Raw genomic sequence first — 15,421 nt, 5'->3', positions numbered from 1 at the left:
CTCCAAGCCGTGGCGGCGTCTCATTCAAATGGCCCAATCAGCAGCCGCGTCGCCACTCACGTCGCCTGCTACTCTTCTCTGCCCTTTCAGTCCCTCCATTCGCCAGGGTCTCCTACCTGACCCCTGCGCACCGCCATTGGCTGGCCTCCCGCTCGTCTCCCTCCCCAACTCCTCTCACCTCGGTCCGCAGTTCGTAGAGGGGGCTGTGAGAGGGTCGAACGCCGCAGCCCTTGCGCGCTGACGTCACGAGTCGAGGCGCGACGCTGCGGGAACGCGGGGGACGCGCAGCGCGCTGCTATAAAAGGGCTTTGCTGCGCGCGCGGCCGGCTTAGTGCGACCGGGCAGCCGGGGCGAGAGCAACGGTGGGCGCGGTGCTCGTTGGACATCCGAGGAAGCGGGGAGCGGAGCGAGGCCCCCGGGTCCTCGCCAGGGCCGCAGCGGCTGCTGTTGGGCCCCCCGCCCCGGCCGGCGGCCCGAGGAGCGCAGGAAGGGGGCCGGGGGGACCCGCCCCCGGCCGGCCGCAGGCATGGTGAGCGCGGGTTTGCAGGCCTCGGAGGGGCGGTTGGGACTGCCGGGGAGGAGGTGGCAGGGTTCCCGGAAGGATTTGAGGCCCACCTGCGGGGCCCTGGGCCTGTGATGGGCCTCAGGCGCTTTCTGGAGGCGGGGCAGGGACCTGGGCCGCCCGGGAGCGGAAGGCCCGGCTGTGCCTCGGGGAGGGCTGCGGGCGCCTGGGGGCCCTGCAGGTGGGTGTCAGGGGGAACAAGGCGGCTCCGCCGTCGTCTCCAGGCCCGAGGCGGGGTTTCGCGAATAGCTCTACCAAAGTTATGTGGGGAAAGGGGCCAGGGCAGGCCTCAGGCCTACCTGAAGCCGTTGGGGGTCCGTGCAGGACTACAGAGGACTTTAGGGTTTCTGGGAAGATGGAACCATCTAGAAGGCCTCTACGAGGTCCGCCCCCATTTCTGCTGGAGGTCAGCGTGGGGCAGGGGTCCTATAGCATCCTGGGTGGGAGTCTGGGAGCCCGAGGACCACGGAGTGGTGCGCCGGCCCCTTAACCCGTTCTCCCGTCCGTGCCCAGAACTCCAACGTGGAGAACCTTCCCCCCCACATCATCCGGCTCGTGTACAAGGAGGTCACCACGCTGACCGCCGACCCTCCGGATGGCATCAAGGTCTTTCCCAACGAGGAGGACCTCACCGACCTGCAGGTCACCATCGAGGGCCCTGGTGAGTGTGACACGCTGGGCTCGCGGCGCTGGCCAGGTCGGGCACCTGCAGCGCTCACGGTGTGGGGGGCAGGACAGCGCACGGGACACGGGAAGTAGTGCAGAAATTCTTGGGTGTGGGAGAGCAGGTGATGGGGGCCTGGCTCTGGGGCCAGGCGGAGGGGTCTCCAAGACGCTGTGCACAGGTGGGTTTTAAGTGGGTGGGGGAGGGGGTCTCGGGCCGTGAGGACAGCGCCCGCAAGGGCCTCCAGCTGCTCCGTGCTGCTTGTGTGTCGGGGACAGTGGGGACACAGGGTGATCATACCCAGGGGTTCCCCCTCTTACCTGGATTTCCAGAAAGTGGTGGCCCAGGTGAGCACGTGGTGCGGTGACAGTGGGGGAACGGACAGGTGGAGTGCCCCCTGCCAAGACCTGGAGGCAGACCCCGCGGTCCCTGTTGTGTGGGGCCAGCTTGAAGCATTGCGGTTCAGGTGTTCAGGGCCTCGTGGGCCTGGGGAAGGTCTTCAGGAGGAAGCCCTTGGTGGGCTTGAAGCAGCAGTGGGGTGAAGCCCTGCGGAGGGGAGAGTGGGCCGGAGCGGGGGACAGGAAGCAGAAGCTCCTGGCACCCAGGTGGCAGGGCCGGGTCTGGGAGGAGGTCAGGCCAGGTGCCTCTGGTGGGTCGGAGCGGCGGCCTGAGGACAGTTGGCTGAGGGGGCACACAGTGGAGCTGAGGGAAGTGTGGGGTGATCTGCCCGGGAGACGTTCCCCAGGAAGACAAGGGAGCGCTGGTCGTGGTCCCCTGGGAGCGGCTAGGGCTGGAGTGATTGCACGGGAGGGGAGCGGGGCAGACTGGGCTTGGCGGTGGCTGCGGGTGGGGGCCAGCTCTCGGGGAGGCAGGCGGCCCCCTGACCTGCTCTCACGTCTGCACCATCTGTGGAGGAGGCAGGGTGGCCACCCGCAGCCTGCGCACAGGAAGCCCGGGCTTTGGGGTTTGGGAGTCCTGGGCCTTCTGACCAGCCCCCTCTCTCCGCACCAGAGGGGACCCCCTATGCCGGGGGTCTGTTCCGTATGAAGCTCCTGCTGGGGAAGGACTTTCCTGCCTCCCCTCCCAAGGGCTACTTCCTGACCAAGATCTTCCACCCCAACGTGGGCGCCAACGGCGAGATCTGCGTCAACGTGCTCAAGAGGGACTGGACGGCGGAGCTGGGCATCCGCCACGTGCTGCTGGTGAGTGGCCTGGCGGCCCAGCCTCGGGACCACGACGCTTTTTGTTACTTTTAAAACAAAGTTTGAGGTACTTGGGCATTTCCACATAGAATTCCAGGGTTCCAGCTTTTCTGGAAAACTCGGCAGGGTGCAGTCCTGGGCCCAGGGCGCCAGCATTCTGTGGAACTGACCCCATATCTGGGGCCAGGTTTCTGAATGGGTGGAAGTCCTGGCTGGTTAGGGGTGACCTGGGGGGTGTTATGATTGGGGACAGAGGTTGCGTGCAGCGCGTTGGCAGGTCAGTGGTTGGTGCCACCGTCACTGCCGTGTAGTTCTGGAAGGTTCTCACAGACCGGGGGGTGGGGGCAACCAGGGGCAGTTTTGCCCACTCCCAGGAGACAGTTTTCGTTGCTTCGGTCTGGCTCTGGGGGCGGGGAGGTGGCATGCAGTGTGTGTTGAGGGCAGGGATGCCGTTCCCCGCGGCGCGCAGTGCACCCCCACACTCACACCCCTCCACAGTGGTCTGGCCTCAGTGAGAAACCCCGGCTGACAGCACCCCGGACGGCCCCCGCTGAGAGTGTTGTCGCCTGCCGCCTCTCCTTGCCCAACCCTCAGCTTTAGAAGGAGCAAAAGGCTGAAAGTCTAATGAGCCCCAGCCGATGGCTGAGGGGGTTGGGAGGACCCGGAGGTGGGGGCTCCTGTAGTCAGGGTGCAGGGAGCTGATGAGCTGCAAAGGAAACAGACCCGACGCGTCGCCTCTGCCATGTGACCCCCCCCCCCCGGGGTACCGTGGAAGCCGGGCGGGGAGAGCAGACATTGAGGCGAGTCCAGAGAGTAACAACAGGTGTGGGGAGCCCCTGGGGCGGGACGGGAGGCGGGGCGCCCCTGTTCCCTGAGCCAGGTGCTATCGCCACCGCCCCGCGCCTAGCTGGCCGGCCCCGCCGCACGAGCCAGGGTGGCACGCTGCCTGCTTAGCGACGTTAGGGGGCATCCTGGGGCCCCTCCAGAAGGAAAGCTGGGAGGGGGGGGCTCTGTGCAGAGGCTTCCCCAGTTGTGCCCCAGCACTGAGAGGCTGAGGGTGGACGTGGAGCGGGCCCGCAGCCTGGGCCGGCAGCTGACCCTTGTGTCCGGGCCCGCAGCCTTGTGGCTGTAGATTTGGAACCCTTGTTACAGCCAGTGACGAATTTGACTTCGTGGTAACTTTGTGGAAAGATGAGGGTGCATTGGGGTCAAGTACACCAGCAGCGAGGCTCCAGATTACCCCGACCCTGGAATGAGTCCGTCCTCCCCCAAACCTCCTTTCCTACTCCAGGGCCCTGAAGGGCTGTGTGGTCAGGCACCTTGAGCTGCATAGAGCAAGTCAGAAACCCTACGGGACTCCAGCCAGGCCCGGGCCGGCTCCCTCGCCGAGAGGCAGGCCTTACTTTCCCTTGGGTCACCAGCAAGGGGCTCTGAGGCCTGGCCCAAACGGGCAGCTGTTCTGGGTGCTGGAGAAGGCATGGTGCTCACACGTAGGCTCTGGTGGGGACATGCCACGGGCGTGTGCAGAGGCCTGGGGAGGCCCCTGCATAGAGCTGCGGTGGGGTGGCTGGGCAGCGGGGGACCCTGGGGAGCCGCCTCCAATGGCCCGGCCTCTGCCCGCAGACCATCAAGTGCCTGCTGATTCACCCCAACCCCGAGTCTGCGCTCAACGAGGAGGCGGGCCGCCTGCTCCTGGAGGACTACGAGGAGTACGCGGCCCGCGCACGCCTGCTCACCGAGATCCACGGCGGCGCCCCAGCCACGGCCGCTGCCGAGCCCTCGGCCCCCGGGGGCCCCGGCGGGGCGGATGGGCCCATGGCCAAGAAGCACGCGGGCGAACGTGAGAAGAAGCTGGCGGCGAAGAAAAAGACGGACAAGAAGCGGGCCCTGCGGCGGCTGTAGTGGACCCTCCCCACCCCCTCCCGCACCCCGACCCGTCCCTCTGCTCCGTCTAAGTTATTTAAATTATGGTGGGGGGCGTGGGGGGCACCCGGGCCTGGACTTGTTTTTCTAAATAAAGTTGGAAAAGCAGCTGTTTAAGGTTCGAGGCCCCTGGCCCCACTACAGCTGGAGTCAGGTTTCCTGTCTAAAGTGGGATGGGGGGGCAGCCACAGCTGGGGGCCAGGTGCCCACTGCCTCCGTCTGAGATGGGCACGGTGGCACCGTGCCCCTTCCTGTGCAGGGTGGCGGGTGGCCTTGTGTGAGGAGCTGGTGTCCTCTGCCTCTGGTCCTGTGCTGAGCGAGGCTCTGTCCGTTGTCTGAGGCCGCCCCCAGCTCTGGCACACTGTTGGGTTTTCCCACGTGGCTATGAAAGCCTGGGCTCCGCTGTGTCTCCGTGATGTCACAGCGCCCACTCAGTTCCTGGTCAGACCTGGGTGGGGCTGAGCTCATGAGACATCCGTCAGGGTCTGTGTGGCTGCTGGTAGATTACATTTTCTTGTGGTTATAGGACTTCGTGGGCCAGGGCTGGTCTCATCTCTTCCCAAGGGCCGGGAGGTCTTCCCACGGACTTAGCCCTCCATGGTCACTCCAGAGCTTTGAATCTGAAAGAAGGGCCCTGACCTTTTAAGGGCTCACCTGATGAGGTAGGCCCACCTTGATTAAACCTTGGCTCATAAGGGCTTGATGACAGGACAGGAGTGGTGTCCATGACACAGAGTCCCCGGGTTATGGCAGGGTCTGATGTAAGTCACATGTTCCTCGTGTTACTTCACGTTTTCGCCTGCAGTGTTCTGAACAGTGGGTCACAGTGAACATCTGGGAAGGATGACTACAGGTGTGAACACCAGGGGTGCTTGCATCCCACAAGATTACAGCTGCAGGACTGGAGATCTTTCCCAGTCAGTGGACCCCTTGGAAGGAGCTGTAGTGGCGCAGTGGTTAAATGTTCAGCAGCTAATGGAAATGTGGGCAGCTTGAACACACCATTTGTGGTACGGGAGAAAGTGCAGTAGTCCCACTTCTGTGAAGACTGACAGCCTTGGAGACCCTGTGGCAGTTCCACTCTGTCCTCTAGGGGCGCTGTGGGTCGGAATGGACTCCACAGCAGTGGGTGTGGTTTGGGCTTTGCTTCTGTGAAGATTGGCAGCCTTGGAGACCCTGTGGGCAGTTCCATTCTGTTCTCTAGGGGAGCTGCGAGTTGGAATGGACTCCATGGCAGTGGGTGTGGTTTGGGTTTTCTGTGAAGACTGACAGCTTTGGAAACCCTCTGGGGCAGTTCCACTCAGTCCTCTAGGAGTGCTGCGAGTCAGAATTGACTCCACCACACTGGGTTTGGATTTTTTTGCCTAGGTGTTACAGATTCAATGGTGTCCCCAAAAAAGACGCTGAAATCTCAACCCTGGTCCCTGTGAACTTGCCCTCGTTTGGAAATAGGGTCTTTAAAGATGTTACAAGTAAATATGGGACCACACTGAAGTAGGATGGGCCCTAACCCACAGTGAGTGCTGTCATTGTAAAGGGGACAGTCGTGGTTCAAGGGCAGAAATCACCCTCCACGACAGAGGCCGGGGTGCAGTTGCGGGCTGAGGTCCCGTAAGCGCAGCCACCGCCATCCGTCGGCGGAGGTTTGCCTGTTGCTGGGATGCTGGACAGCCGGCAGCAGTGCCTGCAGACTAAGGCGAAGACTAAAGGTCTGGAGACCTACTTCTGCAGACCAGTCCCTGAAAACCCTTGGGATCATAACGTCCCAGTCCCCAGCTGAAGATGGGCTGACGGCACCACACGGGACTGAGCAGCCTTGGGCTGCTGTGAGTTGGCCAACTGGACGGCAGCGCAGAACCCTACCTAATGAGACAGAAGGCAGCCTCGGAAGTTAAAAGGAGGGCGGCCGCCGTGCTGGTAACCACCTGGTGGGGACTGTGTCTGTGGGGACAGGTGAAGGGCGGCCAGGTGCCTCTCCAGGGATGTGACTGAGTCCCCGTGGAAATGAACGTTGGCGGATGAGCCAGCGGAGCAGCCCTGGTGGCGCAGTGGGTAAGTGCTCGGCCCACCCAGTGACTCCACGGGAGCGAGAGCGGGCATCTGCTCCTGTAAGATGGTGGTTAGTAGGTGCCATCGAGTCGGTTCCCAGGCCCGTCGGCCCCCAGGTGCGACAGAACGAACCCCTGCCGGGCCCTGTGCCGCCCTCGCGGTCGGCGCTGCGTTTGAATCCGTCGCTGCAGCCGCTGTGTCGGTCCGTCTCATTGAGGGGCTTCCTCTTTTTCACTGACCCTCCGCCGCGTGACTGAGCATGATGCCCTTCTCCAGGGTCCCTCCTGATGACGTCCAGCCTCGGAGCCCCTAAGGGATGGCTCTACAGTGTATGCATGGGGGCCTTTCGCTCAGAAACATCCCTGGCTGCTTACTAGATGCCAGTAACTGTGACAGCCCAGGATGTCCACAGATGCCCCCTGGGAAGCAGGAGGTCCCTTAGTTCAGGACCCCTGGCCTAACCCTAAGCAGTCACACAACAGAACCTGCACTCCCTCGTGCTGATAATCCCATAGCAAACGCTGGCAGGATAAGGTGGCCATCTCCGGGGCGGGGGTGCTGGTGCTGAGCCTTCACCCCGTGCACCTCTTCATGCTGCCAGCTTCACCATGTAATGCATCACCAATTAGACACAAAGTCAAGAACTAGTGGTAATTGGAGGAAGTTTACAAGCTGCACTAAAGGGTGGAATAAGGCCCCCGGGATTTGCCGGATTCCCGGTTGGGTTTTTTCACCGGCGGGCGTTTTTGTTGGGGCCCCCCTTTTTTGCCAGGAATTTTGGAGGGGGGTTCCGGGGCCACTTGCCGGGAGGGGTTCCTTTTTTTTGTTCTTTCCAAGGTGGTTCCACCAGTGTGCAAACTATCAGACGGTATCATTAATAGCACACACAAGTAACATTTTGCTGAAGATTAATCCACAAATGGTTTTAGCAGTATACTGACACGGAACTGCCAAAAATTCCAGTCGGATGCAGAAGAGGATGTGGAACAAGGGATATCATTGCTGATGTCAGATGATCTCAGCTGAAGGCAGAGAATTCCACAAAGATGTCCATCTGTGTTTCATTGACTGTGCAAAGGCATTTGACTGTGTAGATTGTAACGAATTATGGATGACATTGAGTACAATTCCAGAACACTTAATTGTGCTTATGAGTAACTTATACATAGACCAGAAGGCTGTCATTCAAACAGAGGAAGGAGACACTGCATGGTTTAACATCAGGGAGGGAGTGCATCAGGGTTGTATCCCTTCACCATACTTAGTCAATGTGTAAACTGAGCAAATAATCCGAGAAGGTGGGCTATATGAGGAAGAACGTGGCATCAGTATTGGAGGAAGGCGTATTAACAACCTGTGATATGCAAATGACACAACCTAGCTTGCTGAATGTGAAGATGATCAGACACTACAGCGTTCAGTATGGATTACACCTCAACACAAAAATCTGAACCTATAAGCAGCATCACAATAAATGGAGAAAAGACTGAAGTTGTCAGGGATTTCATTTTACTTCGATCCACAATCAAGACCTGTCAAGAAATTAGACTTCATATTGCACTGGGTAAATCTACAAAAGCCCTCTTTAAAGTGCTCAAAAGCAGCAAATATGTTACTTTGAGGACTTAGGGTGCGCCTGACACAAGTCATAGTCATTTCAGTTGCCTCGTATGCATTTGGGAGTTCTTGTGGCATAGTGCCTAAGGCACTTGACTGCTAACCAGGTTAGCAGTTCAAACCCACCAACCACTTCTCAGAAGGTTGGACAATCTACTTCTGTAGAGATACTGCCTCGGAAACCCAAGGAGGTTGGAGATGAGTTGATGGCACATAACATGCATGTGAGAGCTGGACAATGAATACGGAAGACTGAAGAAGAGTTGATGCTTTTGAGTTGGGATGCTGGTGAAGAATGCTGAAAGTACCATGATCTGCCAGAAGAACCAACACATACGTGTTGGAAGAAGTGCAGCCAGAATGCTCCTTAGATGTGAGAATGGCCAGACTTTGTCTCACCTACTTTGATCATGTTGTCAGGAGGGACCATTCCCTGGAGAATATCATACTAGGTAAAGTAGAGGGTGGGAGCTCTGGTAGTGCAGTGCCTAAGGCACTTGACTGCTAACCAAAAGGCTGGCGGTTCAAACCCAGCAGCCCTCCTTGGAAGGAAGTTGGGGCAATCTACTTCCGTAGTGACACTGCCTCAGAAACCCAAGGAGGGGTGTCTCTGAGTCGGGTGCGACTCTACAACACCTAACAACAAAATAGAGGGTCAGGAAAAAGGGGGAAAGACCCCCAGCAAAATGAGTCGCCAGTGGCTGCAATGAGGGCTGATGGCCAGCACAGACAGAAGGACGGGCAGAACGGGGCAGTGTTTGGTTCTGCTGGACAAGCGTTGCTAGGAGTCGGAGCCGACGTGATGGCATCTAACAGTACACAATCAGCTATTCAAAAAAAAAAATTAAGCAGACAAGTAGTTACAGACATGGGGAGCCACCTGATAGCGAAATGCCGTGCGTGAAAGTAATTTATAACAAACGTTTATTATTCAGCTGGGGCCCTTTCCACACGTCAGTGGGGCACCTGGGTGAGGTGGTGGTGGAGGGGTGGAGGTCAGGAGGCTGGCTGACTTGGAGACCTGGAGTCCCATTGCCCAGGGCCCCAGAGCTGTGATGTGGGGTACAGGAAGCACCTGGCCTTTGGACAGGGTCCCTCTCCCCAGCAGTTGGGAGTCCCTGGTAGGCATGCAGGAGAAGGATGTGGGTGCCCTTGCCCTGTCTGAACCTGTCTTCCCTTCTTTAACGTGGGGATGACAGCTGGTCCATGGGTGACTGGAGTACTTAGAGAATTGGCCACTCCACAGATGTATCCCAGGGCCCTCCGCAGAGGCACTCAGAAGCAATGTCTGGAGACCTAAATGTCACGGCCTTGAAAACCCAAACGTGCTGCCGTAGGGTCCCAGCCTTGGGGTTCTGAGGCAGTATCTCTACAGAGGGGAGCTCTGGTAGCATAGGGCCTAAGGCACTTGACTGCTAACCAGAAGGCTGGCAGTTCAAACCCACCAGCACTCTTTGCAAGACTCGGCAATCTACTTCCGTAGACGTCATGTGCCATCCAGTCGGACCCAACTCGGCGCCCCTCCTTGGGTTTCCTCCTTGGAAGCCCTCTGGGGGAGGTCTGCTGTCCTCAAGCATTGCCATCAATCGGAACTCAACCGCAGTGTGACCTTCCAGGAGCCAGTCCCTGCATTTTCCAAGGCACCTCTGCTGGACTGGAACCCAGGTTAACTGGTGGAAAGACCCAGGCACCCACCCTCAGTGCATGAGTCTACTCTGATCCCCCAGGCAGGAGTGAACGCCGGGTACAGGTGTAAATAGGCTGAGAGCTGGGCGTGAAGGCAGCCGGCCTCGGGAGCTCCTCGGTGAAGGCTTCCGCCGGGTGGAGGGGACAGAGTTGAGAAGGGGCGCTCACGTCTCCTGGACAGGTTACAAGGTGAGGGACAAGGACACAGGCAGCCAGGGCAAGGGTGGGACTGGTGTTGCCAGACTCCAAAGATGTCTTGGGCTCCCAGGTTGAAGCCCGGCTGCCCGTCCTCGGGGCTTTTCCCTCAGGTGCCCCACTGTCAGTGCGGCTTCAAAGACCCAGACACTCGGTGTAACCGACGCCAGGGTACCAGACACCTCACTCGCAGGGGTTCCACAAGGCCTGGGCACGCCAACCCCTACCCAGCTGTGACAGCGGGCAGGCAGAGGGCAGCCTGCTCCCTGCGGGAAGGCGGGCCCCCCACCGGACAGGGTGGCTGCTGCGACTCGGCCGTGGTGGCAGCCCTGGGGGCCATGTGCCCAACGGCTGTGGCTCTAGAGCATCCGTGCAGACAAGCAGGCTGCGGAAAGCAGACAGTCCCCGGCCTGGATATCCACCGGAGGAACCCTTTAGAAGCTGCCTGTGCACCCAGAACACAAGGCAGGGATTCTGGTTCTGGGGACCGCCACTGACACCACCCCTTCCTCATGCTAATCCTCACCCCAGTCCTCCTGAGCCTGGACCCCACCTCCCTCAGGAATCCCCACCCGACAGGGGTCCCCTGCTCCTGGGGACACCGCCCTCTGCTGCTGCCCTCCGGCGCCCACACGGGATCTGGTGGCCTCGGAGTCTCAGCTGTGACCACGAACCCCTTTTCCCAAGGCCGCAGCAGCTATCCCACCCCTCCCACTGGGCAGCCTGACCACCCTTCCGGGGGGAAGGGGTTCTGGTCCCAGATCACGCAGAGGCCGCGCCCCCGGGGCACAGGAAGGAGGCTCAGACAGAGGACAGACTTCTCTTTATTGCTTGGGCGGCAAGGCGCTCAGGAGCTCTTGGTGGGCCGGGGACGCTTCCTCTTCACCATTAGGGGCTTCTGGCTGCGCAGGATGGCGCTGGCTCTGCGGATGGCGGCCTGGGGACGGGAGGCGGGCTCAGCACAGACAGGCCCCTCCCGCTATCACTGACTCCCTGCAACCAGCCAAGGGCGCCCTGCCCCGCCCCACCCGTCCCCCAGGCACGCACACGCTGGCTGGCACCCTGGCCCACTGACCATGCGCAGGTCTGGCCGGTACTTGTTTTTGCGAATCATATGCCGGATGCTGCTAAGCGTAGCCCGGGCGTTCTTGTTGATGGTGGTCCGCACGTAGGAGGTGGCCGGCTTCCGCTGGCCTAGGAAGAGTGTCGCCCACTGGTTAGCAGGACTGTCTGGGACTGTGGGGACTTGGTGGCCCTCCTCAGCCCGGCCAACAGCCCCGCTCTGTCTCCACCTACTTGAGTGGGATCCCCTCCATGTCCCCCTCACAGTAACCCTAACCCAGGAGGAAGCAGGCAACACCGAGGTGAGCATCGCTTGTCCAAAGTCACCTGCACTGAGCACAGCTGCAAAGCCTAAAGCCACCTGACCGCACACCCCATCTCAGCGGGAGGGCAGGCCTGGCCAGCGCAGGGAGCCCTAACAAGGTGCAGCAGCAGGCATGCGCGGTGACGACCAAGTTCTCTCTGGAACACGTTTGACACTAGTGTGAGCGCTCCCCAACTGCCTACTTGCGCATGAAATAAACTGCCACTCATCCCTAAGAAATGCCCAAGGCTGCAGCTCCGCCCTCCTGTCCTGGTCCCGCCCGGCCTCAGCTACCACCTCTGAGGACTGACTGCAGGGCACAGCAGCCAGGCTGACAGGGAGGGGACTGGGCGGCAGCAAGAGGCCCCCCCGCGGCTCTGCTGAGAATCAAAGACGCCGTGGCGGTGACCCTGCCACGCACACAGGCACGGACTCCGGCTCACAACAAGAAGCCAGCCGGCCCTGTGCTCCGGGGCAGACATGTCCCTCCAGAGCACAGGCCCCGCCCGCCGCCCCGCGGCTGTGTGACAGATTGCTTAGGTCCTTCAAGTCCTGTGACCCCCCCCATTAAGAGCAGAACTGCCCCAGGGGCTTTCTAGGCCGTCACCTGCACAGGTGCGGACCGGCAGGTGTTTCTTCAGAGCCACTGGTGGGTTCGAACCACCAACCTTTTGGTTAGCAGCCGAGCGCTGAACTGTTGTGCCACCAGGCCCCGGAGCAGACCCCCATTCACCCTACAGTAGCCCAGTGACTTATACACCCGGAAAGCTGCGCCTTCACCCCGAGGTTCAGGAGCTGACCACAGCAGGAACAGCGGGGAAGAGCCGTGGCCTGCACTGTGGCAGCGGGGCCAGCGCCCTGAGAACCGTCACCGGGCGCCAGCCAGAGGCTGGACAGCGCGGCACAGGATGCCTTCCCGGTGGGCTGCCAACGCGCAGCCGGGGCCCCCGGTGACTCAACTCCGCACAGCCCCGGGGAAGCCTGCCTGGCAGCCCTCCCACTCGGGGAGACCCGTCTGGGCCTGAGTCAGCCTGGGAAGGAGGCGCTCAGGCCGGGTCCTCGGAGCCCACGCACGCAAAGCGCTCGGTTCCGACCCAGCTGCGTCGTGCCCCAGGCTCCGGGCGGTGAGCCCTCCACCCCACCGGGGGGCGCACAGGCGCTAACCTGAAAGCATCACGCGCCACTGCACCCCACCACCGCGCGCAATTCAGGACCCACCAGCGCCCAGGCCTCTGACGGGCCCGCACCCTGTCCCCGGGACGGGTCACTCCCGCGGCCCGATGCTCACCGGACCTCCGCTTCAGGACCACCACCACCCCTTTGCCGTCGGCTGCAGGCTCCACGCCCACCGTCTTGCGGTGAATCAGCCCGTTGTAGCGGAAAGAGTTGCGGGCTTTCAGGTTATTGGGCTCCTGCAAAGGCAGTGGGGACGGTGAGAGGGGGCGCCGGGAGTCCTTCCTCGGGTCATTTCGGGCTCCAAGCCCTCCTCCGTCAGCCCCGGGCCCCACTCACGGTGCTGTACGTCTGCTTGTTCCTCTTGATCAGGAAACTGGAGCAATTCCGCACGACCATCCACTGCAGATGCGCCGACATGGCTGCGGCTACGAGGAAACGAGACACGTGAGCGATCTCAAACGGAGGCCGTCCCCGGGTGATGGAGAACCTGGATGAATGTGGGAGCCCCGAAGCTCAGACCGCGACCACGAACTGTGGCAGGCGGGCCTGCGTGACCTCAGGCGGCGGCGCCGAACTCAGACGGCCGAGACTAACTACGGAGCGTGGTGCGGGTATGGGGACCGTGAGAATCCACAGCGATTCTGGCGGCGCGGCTGGGGGGCAGCCTCGGGCCGCGGAGTGGCCATGGAAGACGCGGGGAACGGGGAAGAGACCCTCAACAGGGTGTGCGACATGGCGGCCACGCCGGGCGTACGACGGACCCGGAGGATGGAGGGCCGCGCGCTCACCTCCTCTCCTCACAGCGGCCGGTGGCGGAAAGAGACTTCCAGAGGGCGGGGCGACACCTTTAATAATATACACGCATTTCCGCTTCCGTTCTACGCACGCCCGTGAGGCCGCCTGTCCCCGCCTCCTCCCTCTCGTCCGCACCGCCTCCATCGCCGCTCGGTAGTCTTCGGCCATTTCCGCGAACATGACGCGTACCGCTCGGACATCTTCGGAATTCTTCGGCTAGCGAACAGAAAGCTTGTCAGTAGTTTTCGGAACTGGGTTTCCGAGTCCCATTCCGCGAGTGGCTCCTTCCAGTATTGTCACCAGCGCTTGACATTATGCTTTGTCATACGATTGGCGCACAATAAACATTTGTTTTATACATGAACGTTTGAATGAGGGAGCTAATGGGTAGTCCTTCTCCGGCGTCTTCGGGCGCTTCCGGTCTTCTTTCGTAACCTCTCGGCTCTTCCCGACGATGGCATCCAGGCCCGCTCGGCCATTTCCGGAATTTTCCGGCAGCGCTCTCGGCCGGGCCGTCTGCCTTCCTTCATTCGCCCAGGCCCGCCTCGGGTCTGCTCGGTCGCCATTCGGCCGAGCTCGGAATCCTTCGGCTAATCCCAGTCGCTCCTTCTAATTGCGCCTGGTTTGTTGTTGTTGTTGTTGTTTGCCGACGAGTCGGCCCCGACTCATAGCGACCCCTCCTTGGGTTTCCGAGGCAGTATCACTACAGAAGTAGGATTGCCTAACCTTCCTTCTGAGGAGTGGCTGGTGGGTTTGAACCGCCAGCCTTCTGGTGAGCAGTCAAGTGCCTTAGGCACTATGCTACCAGAGCTCCTGCGCCTGGTTTAGGAGCCTCTTAAAATTAAGAGACTCTGGGGAGAACCTAAAAGAAACTTTCTGCAGGCCGCCATCGCAGGGAGCCAGAGGTTCCCCAAATGGCAACGTGTTGTTTGGAGGAGAGATTGACGTGGAAACCTGGTCAGTTTAGGGGTGCAATGCCTGTGCTCCCCGGCCCGCCCCTGCGCCTCGCTGCCTCCCTCCTCCATCCCCCCTTCCAGTTGGCCCTATATGACTGGCCATGGAGCTATTCCAAATCAAAGTGACCTGCCCCATAGGGTTTCCTTCTGGGAACCAATCACCAGGTCTTTCTCCCGCACAAGCACCGAGTGGGTTCGAACCCTTGACTCCTCTATTACCAGCCCAGCGTTTAACCATCGAGCCACCTTCTGCCCTGTTAGTCCATTCAACTCCCTGGAAGTTTCAGGGTCATCCTTAAGGGACAGGGGCGGCGCCCCAAGTACCTTGGCTGGTACTGGGGAGGCCTCAGGGGACCCTTACTGGAGAAGTACCCTTAATGGCCAATGCAGCCTCCATTAGCGCACCTGGAACCCCTCAGGGGCTCCTTGTGGGATCCATTTCTGTGCCCTTGGCCTTCACCCGTGATGAGTCCTGGCAGGTCCAGGGGCCCCAGGGGAGAGGTTCTGAGCGGATGGAACGAACAGTTTTCAGAGTGCCCCACACATGATCCCGTGTCTCGGAGCTCTTGGTGTACGGGGGTCTTGTCTGATCTATTATTTATTTATTATTATTATTATTATTTTATTATTATTATTTGCATCCACTTATCCCACCATAGGTACCTGGCTGATGCACGTGGTTTATGCCCAATTACTACCCTAAAGTTTGGCGACCCCCCAGTGTTGTGGCGGAAGTAAGGCCTGGCGATCTGCTTCCGGCAAGAATGACAACCAAGAAAACCCCATGCAGCACCGTCCTTTTCGGACGCACGGGGTCCCCATGAGTCGGAATGCACTCTGCGGCCCCAGGTTTGGTTTTGGCTCCGGTTGTTGGTATCCCCAGCCCGAGGCCTGGCACACAGAAGACCCCGAGAGCCCCCAGGGCACAGCAACAGCGAGCTGGTCCCCGCAGTGCACAGTGCTGCCTCCTGCAGGGCGCTCCGGATTTTGACTCCGTGTTGCTTCGCGGTGCACGGGCCCTGGGCCACCCATGTCGCGCGCGCCCGGCCACCCCAGCACCGAAACCACCGCCGGGGCGCCTCCGAGCCGGGCCCCTGGGCGCCCAGCCCAGCTCAGGTGGTGACCCGGCGGGCACACCTGGCGCCGTCCCCAGACCCCGCCCCGGGACGGGCCACACCCGGAAGGCTGTCCCGGAGCCGGCGATCCGCGGCGGCGCAGGGCCATGGCGGT

At 60.8% G+C, this 15,421-nt stretch overlaps 2 protein-coding genes across 2 annotated transcripts in view; one reads left to right on the top strand and one right to left on the bottom strand.

Moving 5' to 3' along the window:
• Window positions 1-4,330, top strand: part of UBE2S (ubiquitin conjugating enzyme E2 S) — a 9,338-nt gene extending 5,008 nt beyond the window's left edge. Inside the window, exons 2-6 of the mRNA XM_042783195.1 lie at window positions 191-529; window positions 670-743; window positions 1,076-1,223; window positions 2,238-2,428; window positions 4,052-4,330. Coding sequence (XP_042639129.1) covers window positions 191-529; window positions 670-743; window positions 1,076-1,223; window positions 2,238-2,428; window positions 4,052-4,330 — 1,031 coding nt within the window. The remainder of the gene's footprint in view (window positions 1-190; window positions 530-669; window positions 744-1,075; window positions 1,224-2,237; window positions 2,429-4,051) is intronic.
• Window positions 4,331-10,745: 6,415 nt separating this feature from the next.
• Window positions 10,746-12,857, bottom strand: RPL28 (ribosomal protein L28). The gene is made up of 4 exons (XM_007957273.2): window positions 12,777-12,857; window positions 12,553-12,676; window positions 10,974-11,092; window positions 10,746-10,835 (listed from the first exon to the last, which is right to left on the bottom strand). Exons 1-4 carry the CDS (start codon window positions 12,855-12,857, stop codon window positions 10,746-10,748), a joined length of 414 nt encoding a protein of 137 aa, XP_007955464.1.
• Between the last annotated feature and the right edge of the window lie 2,564 nt (window positions 12,858-15,421).

Source organism: Orycteropus afer, unplaced genomic scaffold (genome assembly GCF_000298275.1).
Source record: "Orycteropus afer afer isolate SDZICR_OR568_19922 unplaced genomic scaffold, OryAfe1.0 scaffold00726, whole genome shotgun sequence".
Taxonomy (NCBI): domain Eukaryota; kingdom Metazoa; phylum Chordata; class Mammalia; order Tubulidentata; family Orycteropodidae; genus Orycteropus; species Orycteropus afer.
Note: the sequence above shows the minus strand (reverse complement) of the source record. Positions and strands in the feature narration are given on the sequence as shown.